Source organism: Barbus barbus (genome assembly GCF_936440315.1).
Source record: "Barbus barbus genome assembly, chromosome: 2".
NCBI lineage: Eukaryota > Metazoa > Chordata > Actinopteri > Cypriniformes > Cyprinidae > Barbus > Barbus barbus.
The window spans coordinates 19,639,833-19,665,682 of NC_136730.1; the positions used below are offsets into that span (position 1 = coordinate 19,639,833).

A 25,850-nucleotide genomic window follows, 5' to 3' on the forward strand; every position below is an offset into this window, starting at 1 on the left:
CACAAAATGAGAAAGATAACAATAAATGTCTGTCTGTCACTTTTAAAAACAGTATACTAGATGAATCATTTTGCTTGGGAACAAAGAGGAGTGGAGAAAAAATTAGACCAAAAGACAAAAAAATGCACAGAATGGAGAATGAAGAACATTAAAAAAGCAGACATCATTTGGATGTAGCCAGACCATATACGGAGCATTTCCATCATTAGTATTGACAGCTGCTGTTGTAAGTATAGGTGTGAATTCTTTACCCAGGTATGCTCCATGGTTCTTTAGTTCTTCTGGGAACTCTTGTTCATAAGAAGACTTTGGTGGGACCACTTTACCCTGACGAGTCTCCTTCAGCACAGCCCCATTCCAGTCATAAGCTCCCACTGCTCCCACTAAAATACCATCCTGCAGACAGAGCATACTCTGTCAGAATTACTCAGAATTAAATTAAATTCTGGAAACTAATGATATTCTTCATTTCTGTCTGCCATCAAACTATAGACTTTTGGTCTTTAAAATAATTAATAGAGGCATTTGTTGTGTTTTAAGTTGCCAGTTCTCCATCTTCCGACTCATTTTTTATCTGCAGTAGGCTATTTTGCATTGATGTGCTTTTTGATATACCAATGGCACTACTTTAGTCAAATATTCTAAAAATATTAGTAAGACATGAACAGAATGAATTCTGAAACAGTTGCTGAAGAATAATGAAATCAATCACTGAATATCAAAGCTTAAAATCTTAAAAGCCAATCATGCATTTATAGCATAATGTATGAAGGCAGTAAAATCAATTGTTATTAACAAAATATCTTTTACTGTAGATTAAAGAAAAAAGAAAAAGAAAAAAAACAGAAAAAAAAAATTATGAAGCATTGCACATTTTTCTGTTGTTTGTACAGCTCTCAGGAACTAAATTCAGCAAATTCATAATACAGTGATGCAATATAGTGAGAAGCTCATACAGTGAGAAGATTTTATCTTCTCAGTGTTCATTCAGCTCCTTCATAATTTCTCTGCTTTGCAGTCAATTGCCATGGAAACCTCATAAACAATTTATTTCCTTAGTGATGAGTTTATTCTGTCGTAATTTATGGACAAAATGCTTGGCATCCTGCACTGATAATTATGAAGACAGTAGTCAGAATTAGAGGAAGTGGAATGGGTTCATGTTTAGAGAGAACTGAAATTCCCGGGCGGTTTCCTACATGTACTATAAACAAACAACAACGTTCCGAGCCATTCCAGTCCAGACGGAACATTCTTCCCAAACTTGCAGGCCACTGAGAACACACTGCTCTGGCTCAGTTGATACTTCAGGACTTAAACATAAACACACAAAGCTAATAATCTTGATTTTTTGGTTTTTAATCAGAGAACAAAATGCACCATGGATGAAACCACCAGAGTTTTCCAGAAAGTCTCCTGTATTGTATGCCTTTATGGTGTGACCTCATCCTATAAACAACTTCTGCTCCAGCACTACTGGGAAAGGAGTCACAAGTAAATGGAACAGTGCTGGCTACATGTGATGTTGAACACCTGGTGCCCATTGCACCTGATCACCGCTGCCATAAATACAGTCACTTTTCTTTTCTACAGAACCAGCTCCAAAATCGCATGCCGAGGATGTGCTAAAAGGCCAGCATGAAGTCACAAAGCAGGACTGCCTCTAAACCCAATGCCACCTGGTCTGCATTGCTTTACCTTTTCCCCATCAGCCATTTTATCAACCCCTGAACTTCATAACACTTTTACTGGACATGCTTTTTAAATGTCTCTCTTTTGTTAGTCTAATTTTGACCCAGTTAAAACTCGGAAGCTTATTTCTGCTACACTCCCCATCACAGTGGATGTGTTTACTCTGAAAAGGTATATAATCACATGGCATAGAGTCTTTTGACACAGTGAACTGAATGGGCATTTAATGAAAGTGAACCTAGTAAAGGTCAAAATAAATTGATAATCATGGGAAATTAACTGGGAAATTGTGCTGGTATCAGTTTGTTTTATTCAAGTATCCTCTAAATCTGAATTTGACTTTTTTAAAGTGTGATCTATCCTAAATTAACTTAAAATTAAGTTACACCAACAAAAGTATTTTTTTTATTGCCAATCAGTCAAAATGCTGAATTCACTGTTATTCATGGCAATCACTTTATATTGCTACTGCATATCTCAATAAATAATGTTCTCTAGAGATTTAAAATAAGAATCCACAAATAAAGCTAATAAAACAATTCAGGGGCATGAAATAAAGTGTAAAACTCAAATATGTGTAAAATATAAGCATTATTTAAACCTACACATATCCCACTTTTAGAGAGTACCATCTGGAATTAGGGGTATGATTTTCTCCTAGAGTGCAAACATTCTTTCCAACAACTTATCCCTCTCAACACTTAAGTTGCTTTTGTTACAGATGCTGTTCCAGGCATTCAGAGGCCTGATGGATTAGATTTCCAGTCATCTCAATGGCCATCTGGAGTTTTACTATCTGCTTCTTCCACAAAAGATATTAATAACTCTCACAGCAGTTTGTGCTTGCCTTCAGGGGATGGAGTGGAAAAAGCAGAGGAGTTGCATCAGGAAACTGTGCAACCTGGACAGAGATGATTAGCACTACAATTGGGAGCAGGTCTTGGATGGATATAGACCCACCAGGTACAGTAAAAGCTGATTTTTTTTTGGATGGAGCATCGCAGATGGCCTGTCAGAGCAGCAGGTACAGTATGAGACAGCCAGATGCTGAGTCTGCTCTGATATCAGCTCTGGGTTCAGACAGAAAAGAAAAAAGAAGACATTTTCCTTCTCCCCTGAGGTGCGGCTCCTCCATACTTCTCAAAATAATCCCTTCCCTGGGAAAACCTGGGCCTTATATTCATTTCTTTGGAATGAGAATCAGAAAGAAGCTTGTTTGAATTATCAGGGAGGAATCTTATCTGCTCACCATTGTAAAGGTGTAATATTTTTGGTGTATCATATTACTGACAATGACATATAGAGATGACCTACAGAAAGAGAAGAAAAGAAATGAAGAGTGTTTAAGAATAAGAAATGATAAGGTTTAAGTTCAAAGTAAGTAACCCTAACCATTCACTGAATGTCTGACTTTTGGTTCACACAAATTAGGTCTTAATCTGATCTCGGTCAACTGAGATGAAATAAAGAGCTGTGAATTTGAGGAATAGAGTTGGCTGAGAACCTACAGACTGATGGACACCCAGACTCACCTCCACTATGTGTGTGGAGAAGCCAGCTTGAGACATCTGGAGACCAAATGCTGTCCCATTCTTGCTAGTCCCTACAAACAGAGACAAAATGAACACACGGGAAAGCAAAAGAATCCGCCATTTCCAACAACAGAGCAGTGCAGATTTCAGTGGTCTTAAAGAGTGAGTTGGCAGAGGGCATATATCAAAGAGATGTGGTATAAAATTTAAGATTTGGTCCAATGAGATTTACAGTTCTGCTGTGCAGAGATGTAAATGTTTTACAGGCTGAGGTTTTGGGCTGTGTTCTCAATATGATGCAATGCTGTGTGTGGTGCTAGAGTGGTAAAGTCGCCAACCTTCTAAACTGAAGATCCTCTCTCCAAGAGCGTCCACAATGTCCTTCAAAGCTGCTTCGTCTGTCACATTAAAGAAATGCTTATCATCGGGGTCACTAGCAATGTATTTGATCTCATTGAGGAAAGCTTCTGGGTTGATGCCTCTGCGGTTGTAGTAGCCCAGTACCTGTTGTGAGGAGCAACCCCAAGAATCAATCAGCCTGAACATGACGCATTTGTCTCGAGTGCCCAAGCCCACATTTTAATCCACAAGTCTCCATAAATAGGGCTGAAAGCATTGGGTCTTTTTCACTGGTGGCAGCAGCTGAATGTGACCTCAATGGTTGGTTCTATGCCCATTTTAAAATGGGTCACCTCATAATTTCAGCATGAGAAATTATGTTTTATTAACAAGGTTCGAGAGGAGCGCGTCAGATACTTAGCTTAATTAACACAGGAGGTTCGCACTCAAGTTAATCAATTTACGGCTATAAATACAGCTGACATACCTCTGTTCATTTGACGGATAATCAGCATCCCTCCACCACCCCTTCTCCACTCAAGAAGGTATCACTAGAGTTCTCACCACACTATGGGGGGGTACTCTGGGTTCGGGCCATTCCTGAGCCCGGAGCCCTTCCCCAGGACAGCATGCCAACTACGCATTACTATACTCGCCAAATACGCATTACCTTACTCGTGCTAAATATATGTAAGTGTGAACTCGTTAATGGGCATTTGATCAATGCCACAGCAAAAAAAAAAAAAACTGAAGAAAAACAATACTTACAGCAATGGCATATCGGGTGATGCCATCCTTCTCGCTGTCCTCAATGACCTGCTGCAGGTCAGCGCTGTCATGTGATTCTCCATCTGTGATGACGATCATAACCTTCTTTGCTCCTCTTCTGCCTCCCTGTTTAAAGGCCTCTGAGCTGTGAACATCCATAGATAATAACTTATGTTATGTAAATGTCATTCTAGCACTCTGTTGATGTCAATATGTAAAATGTACATTACTGTCATTTTTAAACAATTTAATAAGTCCAGGCATAATTGTATTAGTTTCTTAAAAAAAACTACTTTTGAACTGTAAAGACAATTATTTTAGTAGTACCGTGCAACACTGATTCCCAGCGCAGTGTTGGTCTCTTCTCCTCCTCGCTGGCCTATCTTACGGGCTGCTTTGACCACATCCTCCACAGAGCGGAAGTCATTCAGTTGAAACTCAGACACCACCTTTTCTCCATACTGCAGTACTCCAACCTGACAAGCACATGATCCACACATTTGATATAAAGACACATCTGATATTTCACATTCTTATTGTTCAGAAAGTCTAAAACACCTGAATCTGTCCTGGTCCAACATAGAATTTCCGCAGGATGTTAATAAGGAAGTCTTGAACTTCGTTCCAGGGGTAGATTGAATTTGAACCATCCAGCACTATCACTATGTCCATGTATGTCTCACACCCTGTAAGAGGAAATTAGATATTTTGATGCCTTTAAACACATTAAACAGTAGTAGTTCTGTTCAAAATAAAATTTGAGTTATTAATTTAAAAACAAGGTCTGTGACTCTTTCGTCAAAAGGAAAAAAAAGAGGAGATTTAACAACTCAGCACTTTATGAGCAGTTAAGATCATTTTCTTTTTAAAAAGAAGATTAATTTCACAATATATTGCCTATGGCAGATCCAGAAACTGTCATGGCCAAATTCAGCAAAAACATTAAGTTCATGGTTAGCACAGAAAGTGGAAACATATTACCAAAAATTTCACTGCAAAAACTGTCCTAGTTAAATCAAAAGGTGCAGGTGCGTGTGCTTACTTTGGAAAGCAGGAGCGATAGTGCGGGAAAATTTAAAGCTGGCGTTGACTCTGGAGCAAATTCCAGTGCTGTAGTATGAGCTGCCACATTCATACGACCAAAGGGGACCACAAGCCTGTGAATTATCACAAAGGCTATTAAGCGCACCATTAATAAATGCATTTATGATTTACATAAAGATCATGGCCTCATTCTACATAAATTATAATTCCATAGCGTTCTACAGGGAATGGATGGTGTTTAAACACTTAACAATATTAGTGTTGTGGACCATTTAAACACCAGATGACTTTAATATGACAAAGAATATGCATTCTTAACTATCTAACCAGCCATCCAAACTCACCACAAAGCTGTTATCTTTAGGGTTGGACGAAAGGGTCATTCCAAGTCTCATCTTATCCTTTCGCTCAGAAACATTTGTCAACGATATCCTTCCTTAAGAAAAATGTTGGAGGCAAATAAAAGGCTGTGCTATAAAATCCGACCACAGTCCACATGTGGCATATGTACTTTGCAGAAAGACTTCCTTTTACTGTAAACATATTTGGTAATCCTGTCTAGACATTCCTGATTTTATCTGCAGTGTGCATCTGTTATGTGTGTACATTTATACACATTCACATATTAAAACTGGCAGAAATGCTGTATCGACACTCTTAACATTATATAGAACACATATGCTTGACATAGATGTTGTGTTCTGTATTGAAGAACCCACATGTAAACTTCATTACAGATCAGGAGTGCATTTGAATGAATCAATGTGTTTCCCCCCTTTGCTTTTCACAAGGCATGCCTGGTAAAGCTTTACCCAAACCGCAACTCTAACCCATATTGTGGCAGCTTTGTAAAGTAATTATTTGCTGCTAGTAAATAATAATTTATTTTGAAGTGTAATTACAAATGTATTTATTATATATAGTAATTATAATCCTCAGTCACACAGTGTTAATACAGTCAACGAAATTACTGATGAAAATTTGTAACAAAGAGTTTAATTTTGCCAACAGTAATGAAGGAAAGTGTGCATTAATAATAATAAAGCTTTCAGTGTTCGTCAGAATGTGTCAGTCACAATGTGAATACACTCTATTAAAATATAACACTGAATATAGCATGTCTATAACACAAACAATGAATAAATATTTTGCAATTCTATGATACAGTAGAAATAATTGCATTTAGGCATTATATTGTCAACTAAAGCGTTATGTTCAACTAAAAGTATATGCTATTTTAATCATACTGACATGACAAAATACTATTACTATTACTACTACTATAATTTTTTTTCAAAATACAAAAAATATAACAGACAAAAAAAAGTCAAAATTAACTCCCATACCAAGATTGAGTTTGGTGCAGCTGGGTCCTCCAGATCTTCTGCTTAAGGGACATTTGTACACATCTCCTGTCTGATGCTGTCCATTTGTTTCCAGTGGGGCTCCTACCAGTAACCTAGAAACATCCAGAGTCAAAACATATAAATTACCTTTGACATGGTACAATATTCATCTAACAAAAAACGTCAGAAGAAACACACAAGCAGGTGTGTGATCCACTTCCCTGTAAATAATACAGCCAGAAGCCTGTTGATTTAAGCTCCCTCTGAAAACAGGGACGTTTAAAGGAGGTTAGAGGAAGTGAATCAATGAGAGATGGCAGGTAAGTGGAATCTACTGGCAAAGGAATGTTTAAACAGGTTTAAGTTGAAAGTTGACGTCTGAGGTAATGTATCAATGGAAGTGCGCAGGGCGGTTAGGTATGCGAGACTCTGCTGACATATGTTTGCATGCGTGTTGAAATATGTATCCTACAACCCAGACTGACAAAACACATTGCTCCATTAATGCTGGCATGCTTTACACGTAATACAGCTCCTGCAGAGAGCAATCAGGGACACACACATGAATCAGACCCAGTGGCAGTAGCACTGTAGGGAGCAGTACGTACTTCTCATGGCTCTCAGAAGCATCTTTTATAAGCAAAGGCCGTCACTTTCACCAAGTAGCTGTAGAGGACTCATTTAACTAGTCACGGATCACTGGAAGACTAGGCATCCTTAAACACAGCAAGATGTGTACTTTCAACTGTTTATGGAAGAAACGCAGAATTCTTTCATGCTGATAGTGGTCTCGAGGGAGATAGAAAACTAGCTTGACTTCGCATTTATGTGCCTGTGCCAGGTCAGGATGGGCTCTTAAATGCCATTTAGAACTTCATAATTAGTTTATGGTTAGGTGGTACTATTAAATATTCTGTCAGACGTAAAGGCAGTCTCTTTGCATCGGGGTCAGAGAGTGACAGTAAAACTACACTAATCATGGGAAACAAAAGTCAATTTTCTGCAAAAGAGCTATTTTACGATCCTCTGGTTATTTTTTGCCTTTTAAAGAGCAGCTCTCATGTAAAACGTTGGATTTTCTTAAGAGCAGCATATCAGTTCTAAATGATTGAGGTCTGTTCACAGCTCAAAGAAGTGTTTACTTATCTTAATATTAGGTGACATTATTAATCTGGACTAAGGACATATTTATTTGAAACCTGGGGCAGCAAAGGAATGGTAGAAGACCTTTCAAAACACAACACAACAAAACAAAGCAAATCAAAACACACACACACACACACACACAAATAAAAATAAATAAATAAAATAAATCAATCAAAACAATAGACCGGGGCAGCAAAGGAATGATAGAGGACATTTCAAAGCAAAGCAAAACAAAACAAAATATTTTAGTAATTAATTTAATTAGTTAGTTAAAACAAAACGAGAATAAAGAAAAATGACCAAAAAATAGAAAGTATAATTTCATATATTTCAAAATATAAGTATGGTATAAAATATATATTATAGATAGGTATATATAGATTTCTTCATTTCTTCAATTGTCTTTATGTACCATTGCATAGTGTAAGTTTAAAGTATATGTAAAGTATCTATGTAAAATATATTATAGTTTGATTACCTCTTCAATAGGTTAGCTACTGTATGTGTATATTTATATTTATATATGTTTACATATGTACAGTGGCACCATGGTCTGTGAAGCACAACATTTTCTTCCACATATAGCAGAATAACACTAAAGCTCACTTGACTTGACGCAGTATAAATGGCTCTATGGGAAAAAAAATTGAGCTGCTTTTATATTTTAGGGAGGAGATCATCACATCTGATGATTCTTGGCGTAGTTTGAAAACGCCTCTTCATTCTGTACTACACATGAAAAATTCAAATCAAAGGCACTATCACATCCTTCCACAATGAAAACAGTTTCAAACACTGCATCTCACACATGCCAATAATCAGCACATCTAAAGCTGATTCTGACAGGTGGTAAAGGTTAATGCTCTAAACAGGAGCAATACCCACTGAGGGACAGAGCTATTCAGAGTGATTTCTGACACTAGTTTACTGCAGATCCAGACCTCCATGAGTGTTCTGCCATAGGCCAGGGGTCGGCATCATGGGCCCCTCGAGAAAATATTTCTGTTTGGCAAGCTTCAGCAGTGAAGCATTCCAACAAAATCTGGATCCAGCTTCCCAAACAAATGGATTTTACCCATTACAGTTAAAATATAATTATAAGACACCCACAGGCTATTTACAGTGGAATTAAGAGATGAAGTAGAACAAGAAGCCCTGCACACGTCCTACTGCTCAGCCTGACTTAGGTAATTCAGTCAATACGAACAAATAAACAAAATGAATGAAATTTCATATGTAAATATGAAATTTCTGTGATATACCGATTTTTGGATAAATAAACACCAAGTTTGACACTGGTTTGAAATTAGCATGAAATAAGGAAATAAGCTTACACATAAAAAACCAACAGAAGTCTCCAGTTAAAAGTTCATCTAAACATTTTGAAATGTCTCTGGAAATGATTTTTCACAGAAGGAGCTCAGACTGTGTGAATATTTTCGCTGCTATTAATATTGTGAATATTACTGGTGTTATAGCTGCCTTTGGCACTATACTTTACACTTGAGTTCAGCTCAGGACACGCTTAAAAAAAAAAAAGGAGAGAAGGAAGTATGAAAGAGAAATAGAGATGAGCATGAGAAAGAGGACCTTTGTTGCAGTGATTTAATGGTCTAGTCAAACTTCCAGGGTAATGACACAGAGAGCTGTTAAAACAATCAAACTCAGACTCATTAAGCTCGCAAGTTTTTTCTCTGTGGCAGGGCTACAAAAGGCTAATAGCACTGAATGAAACAGCCTCACTAATACACAATCCTTTATATATTCAATCTGCCGCAAAACTCTGTACTAGCAGCCCAGATCCTTTGGAAAAATCTAAGAGGAAAGGGTTTGCCATTAGTAGCCAAATGTTTTTCACATTTGGAGAGTGAGAAAAGACTTTGTTCATGGTACCATGGTGCCTAGGTCTATGAAGTGCCAGTGAGTCTACTGATATGGCGTTTCATTACTTTCATTTATGATGGGACAGAAAAGGAGAGATGAACCACAAATGCTTTATCCTTTTCATAGCCTGTGTGAAATTTAAAAAAAAATTGTTAAATTAATTTATTGATTTAAAAGGACACGTTAAGCATCACAAAAACCTCATCAGACTGATGTTACCATGAAACGCAACACTTCTGTGATGTCATTTCTTTAAGTAAATATAGCAACTCCTTAAAGGGGTCATCGGATGCAAAATTCACTTTATAAGTTGTTTGAACATAAATGTGTGTTGGAAGTGTGTGTACACATCCATCCTATAATGATAAAAATCCACCCAGTGGTTTTTTTTTTAAATCCCTATTTCTCACATCTGGCTTCTGAGACTTCTGCCAGGATGACATAGGTCTGTACAGGCCCCTCCCACGATAGTTGATTGAGACATCTCGTCTAAGATAAGACGGTCTTGTCAGATTAAGCAATTGAAGTGTTTAGTTGTTGGATGTAATAATGAATATAGCAATATAGCAGTCGTCATTTACTCCTGACATCTGAGCCTCTGAAGAGGCAGAGGATTAACGTTACTTTCGCTTTGTGAAATGCGTTTCGATCTGCATAAATGCGCCTGTTTGCCCGAATCATTTGTGATCCAGAAGAAGTGAGTATAAGGGTTTTTATGAATCTTTGCAAATCGCCTTTCCTAATAATGTGTAGTTAGCCAGTTTCGCGGCTGAAGTTTAGTATGCTGCATAGATATATATACCTAGATGCCTCATTATGGACTGTTTCTATGGGCCGTGATACGTAAGCCATCCACTATTTTTGGAACGGTCTGTGAATCTTTGAGCGTATTGACTGTGTGCATCTACAACAGCAAGTTATACGCTTGTATATCTTTGAATATTCATTGATTATTATGGTGAATGCGAGATGGCTGACACGTCAAGTCAACAGAGCTCACTAGCAACGTGGACTAGAACAGCGTGCTGAAAACAGAGATGATTTTGACAGGGAAAAGAAGGTGTTCTTTACACTACCAATGAGAAATTTTAACCAAAGTACGTTATAGACTTTTCATTAAGACCTTAAAGAATCATATCAACTTGTGTAAAATGGGCATCCGATGACCCCTTTAAACCCATAAAACTATTACAGTGCGAGTTGAATTAATCTAATCATTACTGCTTTGTTAACCAAGACATTCATGTACAGATGAATTCTCCTAGACCAGTGTAAACGGCTTGTGAGCAGTATATCAGCTATGTTTGAGTGTAGAGTTGAAGAACGCTTCAACCCTCCTGCTGCTTGAAGAATTCAGAGGTCACAGGCCAGACAAAAGTAAAAACTCAGCAAGGAATTCAAACTACTACCCTTCAAAAATAAATAAGCTGTGCATGTGTGGCAGGGTAAGGATTCTATCCGCTATTGGCCCCGATTGAGGTGATTGGCAGACCAATGAGGTGTAAGCGGCCATACATACATTTTATTGATTCTGGGTTCTCCTCTCCCTGGCGTTCCCCTTTTCGCTCCTGTTTTGTGTTCAGGTAGGTAGGATTGTGTATTGCTGTGGGTGGCTCGAGGCTAATCTGTGCTATTTATAGTTTGAATAGAGTGGGGGCTGGTAGCATCGGCATTGTGGCAAGTTCGGGCGGAGTTCGCTTGCAGGTATGTTTGGGGATTGTATTAAATGTTTTTGATCGCTTGCGGTGGTGGTATTTATTGTGTGTTGCCCTCAGTAATAGCAACAAAGAGCGGGGATGCGAATGCTCGCCGGTATATTGAGCCACGGTACTTGGAGTAACCATATAGCTTTGAGTTTGCTCTTCGTTCAACCTTAATCGTAAGTACGCCTTTCCCTCTCTTGCACATGGGGTTTGGTAGACTTGGTTTAAGGTTTTGATTTTTCCTCTGTTAAACGTAAAGGTGGAATGGAACATCACAATCTCTAAACCAATCCCTTGTTGAAGACGCTACATGTGACACCACTGCGGTTTTGCTAATGGGCAATTTTTTTGTTTTGACTACGGACATTTGTACGTCATTGCTTACGGCTTCGCTGTCAAAGCGAAGTCTTCTGTACTTTTGCTAGGCCATCTATCCGTTTATCTTGATTTAGTTTTTCCCATATAAGGTTTGTTTGCTTCTTTTACAACGGTGTTAATTTATTTTGTTATTTTTGGTTGGTATTTTGTAGCTTTAAAATTGTTAATTTATATTTTTTTGTTTTGTGTCATGTCTTGTACTGGGTCATTTTAACGAGTTTAATTTTTCATGCTTATTGTCTTGTAATTTTGGTGCCATTCAAGCACTGCGATCTGCTCCCGCTGCATCTTGTGTCATTAGGAGGCCGGAGTACTGGAGTCACTACATCCAGCGCCTGTACAATTCGTTTTTTTTTCCCTTCATTCTTTATTATTTATTGCAATTTTCTTTTGTAATTTTTTGGTTAATGTGTTTATTTTTTTTCTCCAGGAGCCAGTAAGGACTCTGTGTGGAACAGGGGATGCTAGCCGCTTTCCTTCAGTGGTCCTTCGTGTGCGTCACAGGGTGCCATGTGTGTTGGTACGATCTCCTTTACAGTGTGTGTGAGGTGTTTGTGGTGTGAATTTAGGGGGGTTTCGACAATTCCCCGAGTTGCAGCCGGCCTGCCCTGTTCCCGCTAAACTGGGCCCTAGAGAATAATTTTAATAATCTTGTGGTGTGATTCCTGGGAGATAGAATTTTATTAATGCTCTTATAAAAAAAGTGTATTTTTGTATTGACACTCACGTCTCGCTATTTATTTCTTTGCCCTTAATTGGTAAAACGTACCTGTGTCCTTATTGGGAGTATTTCCCTGGCGCTCCACCAGGGTGGCGTAGTCGGATTAAACTAATTGTGATTTAGGGTCTTTTAGACCTATGTGAGTGCCACACATGTGTCCACTTTTGTCTGTATGCCCATCCCAAGGGATCTATCAGGCCAATTTTGTGGATGTGCATGTCAGTGGCCACCCAGGAAAAAATCTCATTGGCAGCCAGAGAGATGTCAGGAAAAGAATTCATGCCTTTTGGACAACCAAGTCCTAATAGTCATGCAAGTTATAGTCATACAAGTCATAACCAAACTCCGCTATTTGTGTATTGCCTTGCAGTTTAAAAAGTTCTCTACATCTATGAGCTGTGTTTCTATCCAAACTACTACAGCAGAAAGTGACACACAGAATAAAAAGAATTAAAAAAATTGCTCCATTTGGTATTTCTAACAGCTGAAGGTAATGATGGCTACAGATTATTTTGTATAGCTCTTAAGACCTCTGATATTTGACCTCTGACATTTATAAATATTACATATACTACAAAGGTTTGGGCTCAGTGAAATTGTATTTTCTTCTATTCAGCAAGGATAAAATTGCAAATGCTCTCTTTTTGAACTTTCTATTCATCAAAGAACCTTGGAAATGTATAGGTGCTTACGCTCCGCATAGTTCTATGAACTAGCCAGCATTTACAAACATCAACAACCACTGATTGGAGGATGCAATGATCGCAGCTGTTTTTGTTGTGCGTCATGGATTTTGTGATAACAGAGATGGAATGTAAACACACAATTAACACGATTGAAAGTGCATGAAAATCTGACTAAATCTGACAACTTGCTATAATCATCAAGGCTGAGAAAAGAACAACACTGCAGACAATATGTAAATGTCGTTATCTCTGTTTTCCATGTTTGTGGAGTAAATATTTTTACACGGCTTTTTAAAAATTTGTGTATGCGTTGGCCAATCAACGTACACTTATGCCACTGGTAGTTCCTATAGAACTGTTTTAGACCCTACTCTGTTTGGGGTAATTCATTTAGCTCCTACTTCAGAGTTCCTAGAATAAAATACGCTCCTAGTTCCAGCGGTGCAAACATGCCAAAAAGTGGGAACTTCCGCCTATAGTTCTAAGAACTATGAAAAGGTTCTTTCGGTGCGAAAACGCCTTAGTTGTACTGCTTAATATCTTTTTGGAAGACAAGATGTTTTTAACATTGATAAGAAATGTTACTTGATCTAAATCAGCATATTAGAAATTCTGAAGGATCACGTGACGCTAAAGAGTTGACTGATGCTTTAACGTTGCCATCACAGAAACAAAAGACATTTTAAAATGTTAAAAAAGGACCCAAAACTTTTGACTGGTATTGTATAGAGGAAGGATGTAAATTTAAAACAATACAAAACAGAATGAAAAACACAAATAAGTGTAAAACACACGCTTTTCAATATGAAACAGTAGCAAACATATTCATACTTCAAAGAAGCCAACACAGCAGTCATGTACACCAAAACAACAGATTCCTGAAATAGTTCAAATATTCATCACCCATGAAAATTTCCTGTGCCCCAAAACTCCCACATGCTTCATATGAGTTGTGCAATGAATGCTGTATGGGGCTGGATCTGCTTTTATCATCATCACAGAGCTAAAGAGTTCAAATTTCTCTATGTGATGCAAGTTCGGCTCACTCACTGTGACATATGCAAACGTTAAAATAAATTGTATATATTTCTGATTTAAAATAAAATTCAACATGCTTGTTTAGTGGTTTGTGGCACTTCAAACATTTCAAAGTTTCTAGCCTGTAATTATGTATCTGCTACATGGTAGCAAATTTTGATAGTGTTCCAATACACAGCACACAGGGCAATGCCTGTGTCTTGAAACATGTATTGTGAACGTGTTCCAAACAATCCTGGTGTACTGACCTGAAATAAAATGCATATGTTAACAATGTTAAGAAATATAGAAAAATATGAGAGAACAACGGCTACATACTCCCTTCCACAGCAGTAACCACAGCTGATGTGTGTTGCCAGCCCCTTTCCCCTATATTCCTACACCACTAAACCCCTTCTGTGCCTCTGAAACTGGGATAAGACCTCTTGCCACTGCATGCTGCTGTTATAGGACCCTCTCTGTGCCCGAGAGAAAGAGAAAGAGAAAGAAAGCAGAGTTTGGAATAGCATACAACTAACGCAACATTTAAACAGTGGACTCATTATTTTATTGTTATATTTACAGTTATAGAAAAGTTTATTACAGTATACTAGTTAAACAATAGTAGTATATACTTTGCAGTATGCCTTAATAAGTACATTGTTTTTCTATTTTGAAAATAGCCAGATTCAATGCGAAAGAGACAAAAACGACTAATTGGGTTATAGTCTTTTGTCATCATCATTAGCCATTCTCTTTCAGATGGATGATTTGATCTGAGATATGAAAAAAAATTTGAGAACAGTTTTTCAGTAACATTATTTGTGGATAATTTTGGCAATGTTCACTCAAAAGTAAGATGAATAAGGTGTATAAGATTAATGATGCCTAAATCAGTTAGTTGTTGTGCCTTGTTTGAGCAAAGTCAGTAAGTTTTAGTGTAATGTAAAAACATTAACTAGCATTTTTGGGGAAAATAAAATCTCGGGTCAAAAAGATCAGAAAACTACATGAGGGTTAATTAGTGCTTCTCTGATGGTGCGTTTGAGTTCAATTACCCAGTTTTTTCTTAAATGAAAAAAAAAAAAAAAACAGTATATATATATATATATATATATATATATATATATATATATATATATATATATATATATATATATATATATATAATAAATTTTTTTGGTGAGCTCAACAAGTAAGTTTTATAGAGGAACTTAATGCATCCCCTCAGAAACAAGTCTCCACAGACCCTCAGTCAAGTATAATGTCAAAACATTTGAGGGCAAGTGACTACGTTTCAAACCTCAGAAACAAGTCTCCATGGCCCCCTGTCAAAACAGTCACTTCACTGAATATAATAGTGTAGGTATGCTGCACTGAAACCTGCATGAAAAAGAGCTTGAACTGTCAGAGTGAATGTATTGTGTGTTATCCACACTGAAAGGCTTTGGGGTTGTGAGAGAGGTGAGACACAGCTAGACTCCATTCTTTTCTTGGACTAAACATTCTCCTCTGAGGATCTGTCTGCGCTAATCAAGACATTTCCTGAGTCAAACTGTGCACCAGTACACACACACACATAAGTAAATAGCCAGCAGTGTCCAAAATGTTTCCCCTGTTCAAACGCTCTGAGGTAGCCTTACCACATAATGGTGATTAGCTACTGTCTATTGCCAATTCCTGCAAAAACCTTTTCCTCTCCTACTGCCTAGAGTCATGGCAGCATAAACACAACACACTCTCTTTTATGATCTGTTTTTCTATCATATACACAGATGTTCACTTTCAAATGTTTGCAGCATACTGCTGTTCAAAATATACCTGTATTGTGAAATCTGACTTAGTTACTGTAATTGGGCTTTCAAACAGTATCTCTTGGCTTTGTGTGTAGTAGAATCTGTTACTACTTGTTGATGTGCATGTTTCTAACTGAGTCTGGTTTTGTGAATGATGTTTAAGTGCGTATTCACAACACACAACTCAGTTGAAACAGCTCAGACTTAGAGTTTAGTCTAGGATTAGGTTTAAGCCTTGTCTGTGAAACCAGGGGTACATCTTGTAAATAATTAGAGCTGAATTTAAAATACATAGTGTAACAACGCATTGATAAGTGTTATCATTGTTATAACTGTGCTTAAAATTACTCATAAGATTGTACAATGTATTATGAGGTAAATTACAAGGCATAATTAATACATTAAAACTACTTTTGTAATGCATTATAGGCCTACATAAAAGCTTTAAGTAAAGTGTTACCAAAAATTCATCTTTTATGATATTTTGAAGAAAAAAATCTCTTGTCAGCATTCACTACTGAGGTAAACTATCTCTTTAGGGGGAGTAGTTTAGGGGATGAAGGGGTACAGAAAAAGACCTAAGAAGTGCTTCTTACCACTTCTGCCCTCCAGCCATGTGTTGTTGGACAGTGTAGCCAAACTGTGTCTGCCTGGGGCCCTTTATGATCCTGTGATTTCTGGTGTCAATGTTGAAACAGTCATGGAACCCTGTAAACGGACACAGACAATTCAAATATGAACCATCCACAGCATGCTTGGACATAAGACTACATTTACTGGCAATAGATTCTACAAGCCAACGAGCTCCCGCAATGACCCAAAACTAAGCTAAATTTAATTGTGGCTAAACCGAGTTTCTGCCAGAGTCCTAAACAGTAGTTTCCTTTCATGAACTACACTAGATGTAATCTGAATCATTTCTAAACAACTCACAGATGAACAGAAAGCAAACAATATATTTTTTTTTTTGTTTTTGCAATGTTTTGCACTTTAAACAGTGGGGTTGTTGCTTGCAAGGGCAAACACAATAATTATTTTGTCAAATCGGAGTTATAACCTAAAATGAATCTGGTCTCAGAGACTATGATCTGTCATGTGATTTGGCTTAGGCCAAATATGCACAGACTCACAGAAAATGAAGTGTGAAAATGTATATCACAATCTAAAAATCAATAAAAAAATATTTTGATTGATTTAGTATATAGAGTTTTACACTTCATTTTCTCTGATGCGAGTTATTTACTGAATGTTGTCTTAGTTGTGAGTTTTTCCTTAATTTAGCTTTTTGCAGGTCGTTAAAGATGTGGTCCAGAAATCAAATGGAAAAGAATGGACACTTTGGTGCTTTGATGTTTCTCATTCAGAAAGCAGACTTTAATTGTTTGGACTCCATCAAAGTTCAAAGGTGCCTCTATTTACACATGCCTGTATGGCTTCGGTTTATGTTCGGACAGACTCCCAAAGAACACAAGATCTTGGTCACTGGATTAACAAACACATTCATGGAGGTCTTTTGCTGAAAACCCTTCATAATCAGTGTAATGCTCACGGTCGTGGAGAAAGCCTGCAAGATTTTCACTGCCTGACCTGACACTCTCCAACTCTGTCAACAGACTCTGGTGTGGGAGCCAAAGGACTATAGGACCTCATTATGGATGAGACTAAACAATGAAAGCTGCCAGTCATCACAACCATAGGTGCAAATCCCGGGGGGGACAGGGATTATATTTACTTTAAACTTTACTTTATAAGGTTACCAAGTTTAGCTTGTTTAATAACGCTACCGTAACTAACACGGCAATAAGCCTGTTTGTGAACTGATATTAGGCTAATATTGTAGACCTAACGATGTGTTGGGTTTTGCTCAGTATGACGTTTAGTGACAGCTCAGTGGGCTTGCTGCGGTTGAATATCTAAAGAGACATACTCGGTCCCAGACAAAACCTAAAATGCAATGGAGGACGCAAATAATAATTATAATATGACCGTGTGGTGAACCTAACTCATATTTAAACACAGTCTCCATGTACACATGCTGTGTACACCTATCTATCCGTACAAGTACAATTTTGGCTGTATTATTTGTGTCCCTTTCAAAAATTGCTCTTGAGAAATTTGTTGAAATTTACGCTCCTGATCACAACAGATTTGACAGTCTGTCAGTCACAGAAAGACAGCAGTAAGGAAGTTACATCTAACTCACAGAGCTTTTACAAGCAGGTCTAATTTCAGTCCCAATTAAAAGACTATTTTGTCTTTTAAGTTGCTTCCTTTCAGCACCATAATTATAGCTTAACGTGAAGCAAAGGCTGAGAACGATGACTGTTTAGGCTACAGATAATTATTTTTTTAAATTAAAGGGATAGTTCACCAAAAACTGAAATTCTGTCATCATTTATTCACCTTCATGTTGATCCAAACTGGTATGACTTACTTTCTTCCGTGGATAACAACAGAAGACATGCTGAAAGAATATTTCAATGTTTTATTGTTGCTTCGGTTTTTGTGAGGTTTTGGACCCCACTGACTGTCATTGCATGGACAAAAACAGTTGAAACATTCTTCAAAATATCTTCTTTTGTTTTCTACAGAAGAAAGAATTAATGTCATACAGGTTCGGAATGACATGACGATGAGTAAATGACAGATGTTTCAGTTCTTGGTGAACTAGACCTTTAAATATTCAGAGAAAGGCTTATGCAAAAATTGTCAAATCGTGTTTTTAATGATTTGGCAAATATTTTTACATCAGTTGCACAGTACAAAGATGGTCTTCTCACGTTAGAACACCACATGATGGCAACCCCATATCATAAAGATCAGTATTCAGAAGCATGGCTCTTAAAAATAAATCAAATGCAGGTGCTGAACTTAGAAATATAAAAAAAAGCTTTGATCTAAGTGTAAACACAACGGTTAATTTATCTGAGAATTACACTGAATTACTCTGTTAATCTATGCTCTGAACAACAGCATATGGATGTCATATCCTTGCACACCTAGAAAATGGAAAAAGGATGGCAGAAAATGGCAAGGATACAGAAAACATACAATGGGATCTGATGAAAGGCCTGATTCTTTCTGGTGGCCCCAGGGCTCCTTACCTCCAGTTTGGCCTCTATACCAATGAAAAAACAAAAACAAAAAGGAAAAACACACATCTCTGGATTCAATTAAGAGAAAAAGACTTTCAAAATAATAATAATAATATATATATATATATATATATATATATATATATATATATATATATATATTTTTTTTTTTTTTTTTTTTTTTAATTTTTTTTTTTTTTTCCAGCTGTCACCACCAGTGAAAATGAAATAGTTTATTGATGACAGTGCTGATAAGTATAATGTCTGCTACTATAGTTTCCATTCATCGTATTATATCTTGCAGATGATGGATGGATGAGATGAAGAGATCTTCCTCTTAGTAGAGGGGAGAGGAAGAGAAGTGAATTGCTTTTAGTGTCTTCTCTCTCTCACACACACACACACACACTTTTTCTCTTTCCCACGTTCTCTGTGTGTAGACAAAAGAATGAATGATGACAGGCTACTGTAGTGTTGGAGATGATGTAAAAGCATTTTTTTTACATTTGCACATTAATCTGCTCAAGCACAAGAATGCACAGGGAATAATGTGGACCACATGTTTTTCCTAGCCTCATTTTTGGTCACTGCCTTTCACAGAAAGTGATGAAGAGTTGTGAGTGACACTGCCAGTGACTGATGTACAATATTATTGTGAGCAGGAGAACGTCTCAGGTTACGCATGTAACCCTGGTTCCCTGAAGTGAACGAGACACTGCGTCGAAAACGCAAAAGGAACGCCTTCAGCGTGACCGCGCTCTGAATACATGTGTAATCTGTCCAATGGAAGGGCGAGACGCCAGGGCGGGTGACGTAATCGACCAGGAAGCATAAAAGCACGTGCGGTGGAACTGGCAACCGCCGGCAGGGATGCTGGAAGTATGGCCTAGAGACGTAGCGTCTCGTTCCCTTCAGGGAACCAGGGTTACATACGTAACCTGAGACGTTCCCTTCCAGGAACTCGAGCTGCGTCGAAAACGCTAGGGGAACATGATGCCCACGCCACCAGACTTCCGAGTACCTGCCCTGTGTGTATCCCTCAGGAGCACAGCGAGGGCGAGAGAAAAAAAGGGCCATGAGTGGCTAAAGTGGTTGGGCCTGCGTCCCAAAGGCCAACTTCTGAGAAGTGAGTCTTGATCCCCAAGAAGGGGGAGAGCAGAGGACTCGAGGCTATGGAATAGCATCCTGATCCACCACATAGCATAAGCTCTCTGGCCGGAGGCCTCAGCCTCTGGAGGAAACATGTACTAGGGGGTGCCTACCCACTGAGAGGCCACCGAGAAGGGCGTGGAGACGGCCGAACCAGGAGCTCTAGAGACCCCCGCAGGGGTGGCGAGCTTCTCAGCTCCGCTACACTTCGGGGCGGAAGTAACTGAGAGAAGTGCTCACTGGAGCCAGCTGCGCCCTGGAACTCTGGCAGGGTTGGCAGACTGGTCTCCCGAGGGCACTGGGGGGAGACGGACACCGTATAAGGAGGTGTAACCCACTCTACCTCAGAGGGGCCTGCCCTCGTAAGCCCTGGGCCACGCTCGTCAGGGCTTCTTGGCCGAGTACCTCTTAGACTAAAGTACGGTCCACAGATCCGGCTTAGTCCTAGAGGTCCCTGACCCAGAGTGTTTGCCACCTCGGCCCCGCCGCGGGGGTGCGCAAGTAGCAACGCTCTGTTTTGTGCCTCTCTGTATGAGGAGCTGGCACACGGCGAGGGCTGCTCCCGCCCAGCAGCCCCCAGAGCTAGAGATTGGCGAGGGAGGAACCGCTGGAACGCCACCGCTTGCCTGGTACCTGTCGACGAAGGAATTGACGGCGTCGCCGAACTGGCCAGATGCCGCAAGCGGGGCGTCTCCTTCATGTTAAATAGGGCTTTCAACCACAGAGGCCAGCGATTCTACGGAGCTTAGAAATAGCAGATTTGAGCTTCTATCCCTCATCTAGCTCTTTAAGCAGGTACGTCGGCTTTGTAAGCCTGTAACACCGCCATGGTGTGCAGACACGCACCAGCCTGACCTGCAGCCGCATACCCCTTGCCCACTATCGCTGAAGTTGTGCACAGAGTCTTGGTGGGCGAGGTTGGAGCCTTCAGAGACGACGCCGCGCCAGGGGACAGATAGCTCGCGAGCGTCAGGGGACAGATAGCTTGCAGAGCCTCGGCAACGCGCTCTGCAACAGCGAGCTCTCAGTCAAAGGGGGAAGAACCGCACCGCAGGTTTCCAGCCCCAAGTGAGAGCGCTAGATCTGAGGAATACAGGAGGAGATAGGTGAACCCGTCTCCAATCCGTTCGCCAGGTCCATGTTGCGATCCCCATGATCTCACTCGCCGCCGTGCCTCAGCAGCGGCAGGGACGCGAGATCGTACGGCAGGGAGAAGCACAATCAGCCCCATTTCTTAGAGCTGACGGCGCAAATATAATGATGTCGTCATTCATAATATGCTTGTGCAAACACTGCAGCTTTACAAAGCTCATCGACGTCCTTCACGTCCACCTCCTCAGAGGAAGACAGCCGGAGCGTCAAGCCCTCTCCCTGGGGGGGGAAGAACCGCGGGGCGGGCTTCTGATCCCAGAGAGCGGGCGTTGGATCTGATGGGAAAGGTAGAAGATAGGGGCTCGCCCGTCTTCATTCCCTCCACCTGATCCATGTGTGATTCCCACGAGCGCAGCCACCGCTCCACCTTTTTTTCCTTTTACTTCGGCAGAAGCGGGACCTGCACGGGAGGAACGCTAGTGAAAGCTCACTCCTCAAAGAGAGCCTTCCGAGAACAAGCATACGCAGTGGCAAACTCTCACAAAGCAGGCAGTCAGCTCCCTCGAGAACTCTGCGTGCCCTGCTCTCAAGCAGACCACTCACGGACTGCGTGTATCCCCAGCAGTGATGTAACGTTTGCAGGGAGGAACATACAGCCTGTAATGCAATCTGATCTTGCCCAAGTGCTTCTTGCACACATTGTGGAGCTTATTTCAAGTGGTTGTAAGGGACAAACAACACTAAATAAGACTCACAACACAGATTGACAGACACACACACATACACACAGAGTAGCTGTTGCTGAATGACAAAAAGCTGACGCTGATGCTTTTATGCTTCCTGGTCGATTACTTCACCCACCCGTGACGTCTCGCCCTTCCATTGGACAGATTACACATGTATTCAGAGCGCGGTCACGCTGAACACGTTCCCCTAGCGTTTTCGACGCAGCTCGAGTTCCTGGAAGGGAACTGTATATCACACTGTGAACAGCAATGAAGGCTCATATAAAGAGGTCAGTTTGATCCTGGTTTACACACAGACTTATTCTCATCAGACTTATTCAAACTTTTGAACAGTAGTATAAGTATTATATAAGTCAAGCTGTTTGTCACCTGCTCATGCTTTGTTGAATATCAGACAAAAATCTCTTTCCTGAAAAAAAGAAGCACTGGCCGAGGTCAAGCATTAAATGAACTGCTTGAACTCATTTAACTACACAAACTCAAATAGTTACTTATATAAACACATATAATTCACTTATATCATGGCAACATACTGTTGCACTAATTGTAACACTGTCATCCAGAGCCTTTTGATCTTATTCTGAAACATTCTCCCAGAATTCCTCATTTATGAATAGTCAACAAAATAAGAACCTTGCATGCATTAATCTTAAAATAGATCAGTCAGCTGACCAGCAAAGAAGAAAAGCTGAATAATACCTGTGATCATGCTGGATAATGTTACCTTTTTCTATTTATTTTTTTTAACCTAAATGCTCTCCCACATCATTGATCACTTTTTCCAAAGAGCTTAAATACACATCTAAGGCATCCAGTCTGTTACTGAAACCAAACTGTCCCAGACACCAGCTGAGAACAGCTTTACCCTTTAAAAAGAAGAGAAAAAAACCTAAGGGAAAAAAGAATGCGAAAAAAGGGGGAGTAGAAAGGTTCTAGTTTCCATTTAAAAGCCCTAACGTGGCAGACACTTTAATATTCTCTGTAATATCAGCAGGTCCTATAGAGTGGGTTTCCTGTGTGTGGATTCTTTTGCCCAGATAAATAAACCTCAGTACAGTGGCTGCAAGGGTTGTGCTCTGTGTCCAGGCCAGGCCTGCGCTGCTTTTGGACAACAATCAAGCTACAGGATCCACACCACAGTCATACTGACAGAGAAGCACCAGTCTATGAGAATGTCTATGCATCATCAAGACTAACCTAAAACACTTACTGAAGATCCTGTTGATTTTCTGAGGAACTTATTTTAGAAAGCTACATGCTTGATGCTGATTTACATAATTTTTGTCAAAAAGAATGTACAACTCGACAGTGGCACACAATTCAAAACAAAATTCCAGCTACAGCCTGCAGCTGCAATATATTATGACAAACTTCTTAAAATGCTAGGACTAGGACTCTGAAATCGTGATCAGGTTAACTCAGGTCATGATTAAAATCAAAACATTTGGAAATAAATATTTGAGCTAGTGCTAGACCATATCTAGGGCACATCCACCACAAACCATCCATCAAAATCTAATTCATAATCAAAACCCACTTCAATGCCACCAAAGAAAACTACCAATACTAATTCATTACCAAGGCCTCAGTTAAACATGCAGCTGTGTACAAGCTCACATGTGACGGACATCCCCCTCTAAACATCTGCTAACCCCTCAGCCGTCTCTCCCCTCCTTCACAAATATTTACGTGAGGAACTGCCCTGATGCTAATGAGCCTCACTGATGCCCACTGGCGAGGATTATGGGCCAGCAGATTGGCTTTTAATAAACTCCACATGCAGGAAATGCATTGCTTTAAATGCTCTTCTGCTTAAGATCTCATGGGCTTTATGCTTTTACTGTATGTGCTGCACCTCAGGGACTGATATACATTCTGTTACACTCACAGATCAAGAGTAAAATGACCAGACGTTGCTCATTTCATGCTGACTTTCCAACTGTGAGCTCTGTGGTCTGGAAAGCTCATTGAAGGGCTGCTGAGAGATGGCTAGCAGGGGATGAGCCTGGTGGCCTGCAACTGGGTTTGTGGCCAAAGTAAACTATCCGTTAAGCACGTGGTATCAGCAGACTGATATACACCACAGTCAGGCATTACTCACTAGCTCTGGAGTTCCTCACTCTCAAAAAATAACCTTATTCTATAATTAGTATTTCCAAAGTAGTATTCCAGGTAGAAGCATCTGATATCACAATTATTATTATTATTTTTTTATCTCAATATAAATCAGCTGCTACTAAGAGCTAGGGTCAGATTAAATAACTGTTTGTTGCAGAGCATAACCTCTCTTGCAAACTACATAAAAGAGGTAAATAGATGCACTATTAAAAAAAAAGTAGTAGTATTTCCAAATGGCAAGCTTAAATCAATGTATTAGTTGAGATTTCTTTGTAATTAATTGTGAAAATTACTTTCAATGTTTCTAAACCATTTTTTCAGTATTGCCTGTTTGTATCATTACTCTGACAGAAAACTATCATTTATCTGAAGAAATTGGACCAGTAATGACATTTTCACCTATTGTTTGTATCGCAGTGATTACCAAAGCAAAACAGATATTTGAGTTGTGAGTTTGTAGTCTGAATGTAGTGATAAATATTTCTATTGAGTTGTCCTTTCCTTGCAAACTTCTCACTAAAACAAAGTGACAGCACAAGCTGTGTAGTCTGGTTCATGAACAGAATCATGTTAGTCAGTTATTTTAGTGAATCCTTAAAGACTCTAAAACTCAGGAGTCACTAAACCTTTTTTCACTGAATCCATCAGAGCACTTACTGAAAAGTTACTGAAAATGAGTTGCATTTTTGTGTACTGAAGGTTTGTGAAATGTAAATCAGTGTCATAACTGGTTATGTGGAACAGAGCCACAGCTAAGCCCTGCTGTCACGTTTACTTACCTGCTTCTGTACTTCACTCTTGAACACAGAGCCATAAGTGATCGCACTTGAGTGAATTACCTCAAGAAATGCTGAGTAATATCTGGATTAACCAACCAGTTCCACTGTAAATGGCAAAAAGTCAGAAGGCTATTCAAACATGAAATTGCTCTGTTAATTGGATGACAATGTGAACAGCTGAATATTTAATGCTTCTCAAACAGGTTGGATTTCCTGCGGTTTCAACATCGTTCCATTGCAACATTTGTCATGAGTGTGCACCTCACTTGCGATGAGGCATAGTGTATGTGAGTGCAGGTCAGTTTAAGAGTGTCACCCATTCAGATGAGTGTCTGATACATGCCACATCTAAAAGAGCATAAGCCACACCATAAAAAAAAAAAAAAAAATCTCTAATTTAAAAAGAAGTTCTAGATGTGGGCCACATTTAATGTGACCAGAGAAAGGCTAAAAGGAGTACAACAGACAGTAGTATTACAGTATTGTACTAGTATAATGTTTACATTGCTGGACTTGATTAAAGTTGGCCTGGTTCACAGCTGGCTTACTGGCAGTTGATCAAGATGGCACTAACCACAAAAAAAAGCATGTTTGCACATAACAACAAATGTTATTTATATCTCTTACACATTAGCGATAGATGATAGATAGATAGACAGATAGACAGACAGACTTAAAGACCTAACTTATGACAAGAATGCACAGACATGCAATTTTGAATTTTCTCAAGAACTCTTGACCCATGATGTCACTGAGCTGCCAAAGTCCTTGAATATTCTGTCAAGAGTGTCATTTCACAAGTGAACTTTCATCTGGCTG

At 39.3% G+C, this 25,850-nt stretch overlaps 1 protein-coding gene across 1 annotated transcript in view; it reads right to left on the bottom strand.

The window, feature by feature from the left end:
* The window catches only part of LOC306884456 (integrin alpha-11-like), a 52,099-nt gene that overhangs the window by 25,747 nt on the left and 502 nt on the right, over nucleotides 1–25,850 (bottom strand). The window contains exons 2-11 of the mRNA XM_079440327.1: nucleotides 16,649–16,760; nucleotides 6,722–6,834; nucleotides 5,720–5,811; nucleotides 5,374–5,488; nucleotides 4,890–5,017; nucleotides 4,659–4,807; nucleotides 4,332–4,476; nucleotides 3,563–3,728; nucleotides 3,225–3,295; nucleotides 252–396 (exon numbers count right to left, since the gene is read on the bottom strand). Of these exons, the coding sequence (XP_079296453.1) occupies nucleotides 252–396; nucleotides 3,225–3,295; nucleotides 3,563–3,728; nucleotides 4,332–4,476; nucleotides 4,659–4,807; nucleotides 4,890–5,017; nucleotides 5,374–5,488; nucleotides 5,720–5,811; nucleotides 6,722–6,834; nucleotides 16,649–16,760 (1,236 nt within the window). The remainder of the gene's footprint in view (nucleotides 1–251; nucleotides 397–3,224; nucleotides 3,296–3,562; nucleotides 3,729–4,331; nucleotides 4,477–4,658; nucleotides 4,808–4,889; nucleotides 5,018–5,373; nucleotides 5,489–5,719; nucleotides 5,812–6,721; nucleotides 6,835–16,648; nucleotides 16,761–25,850) is intronic.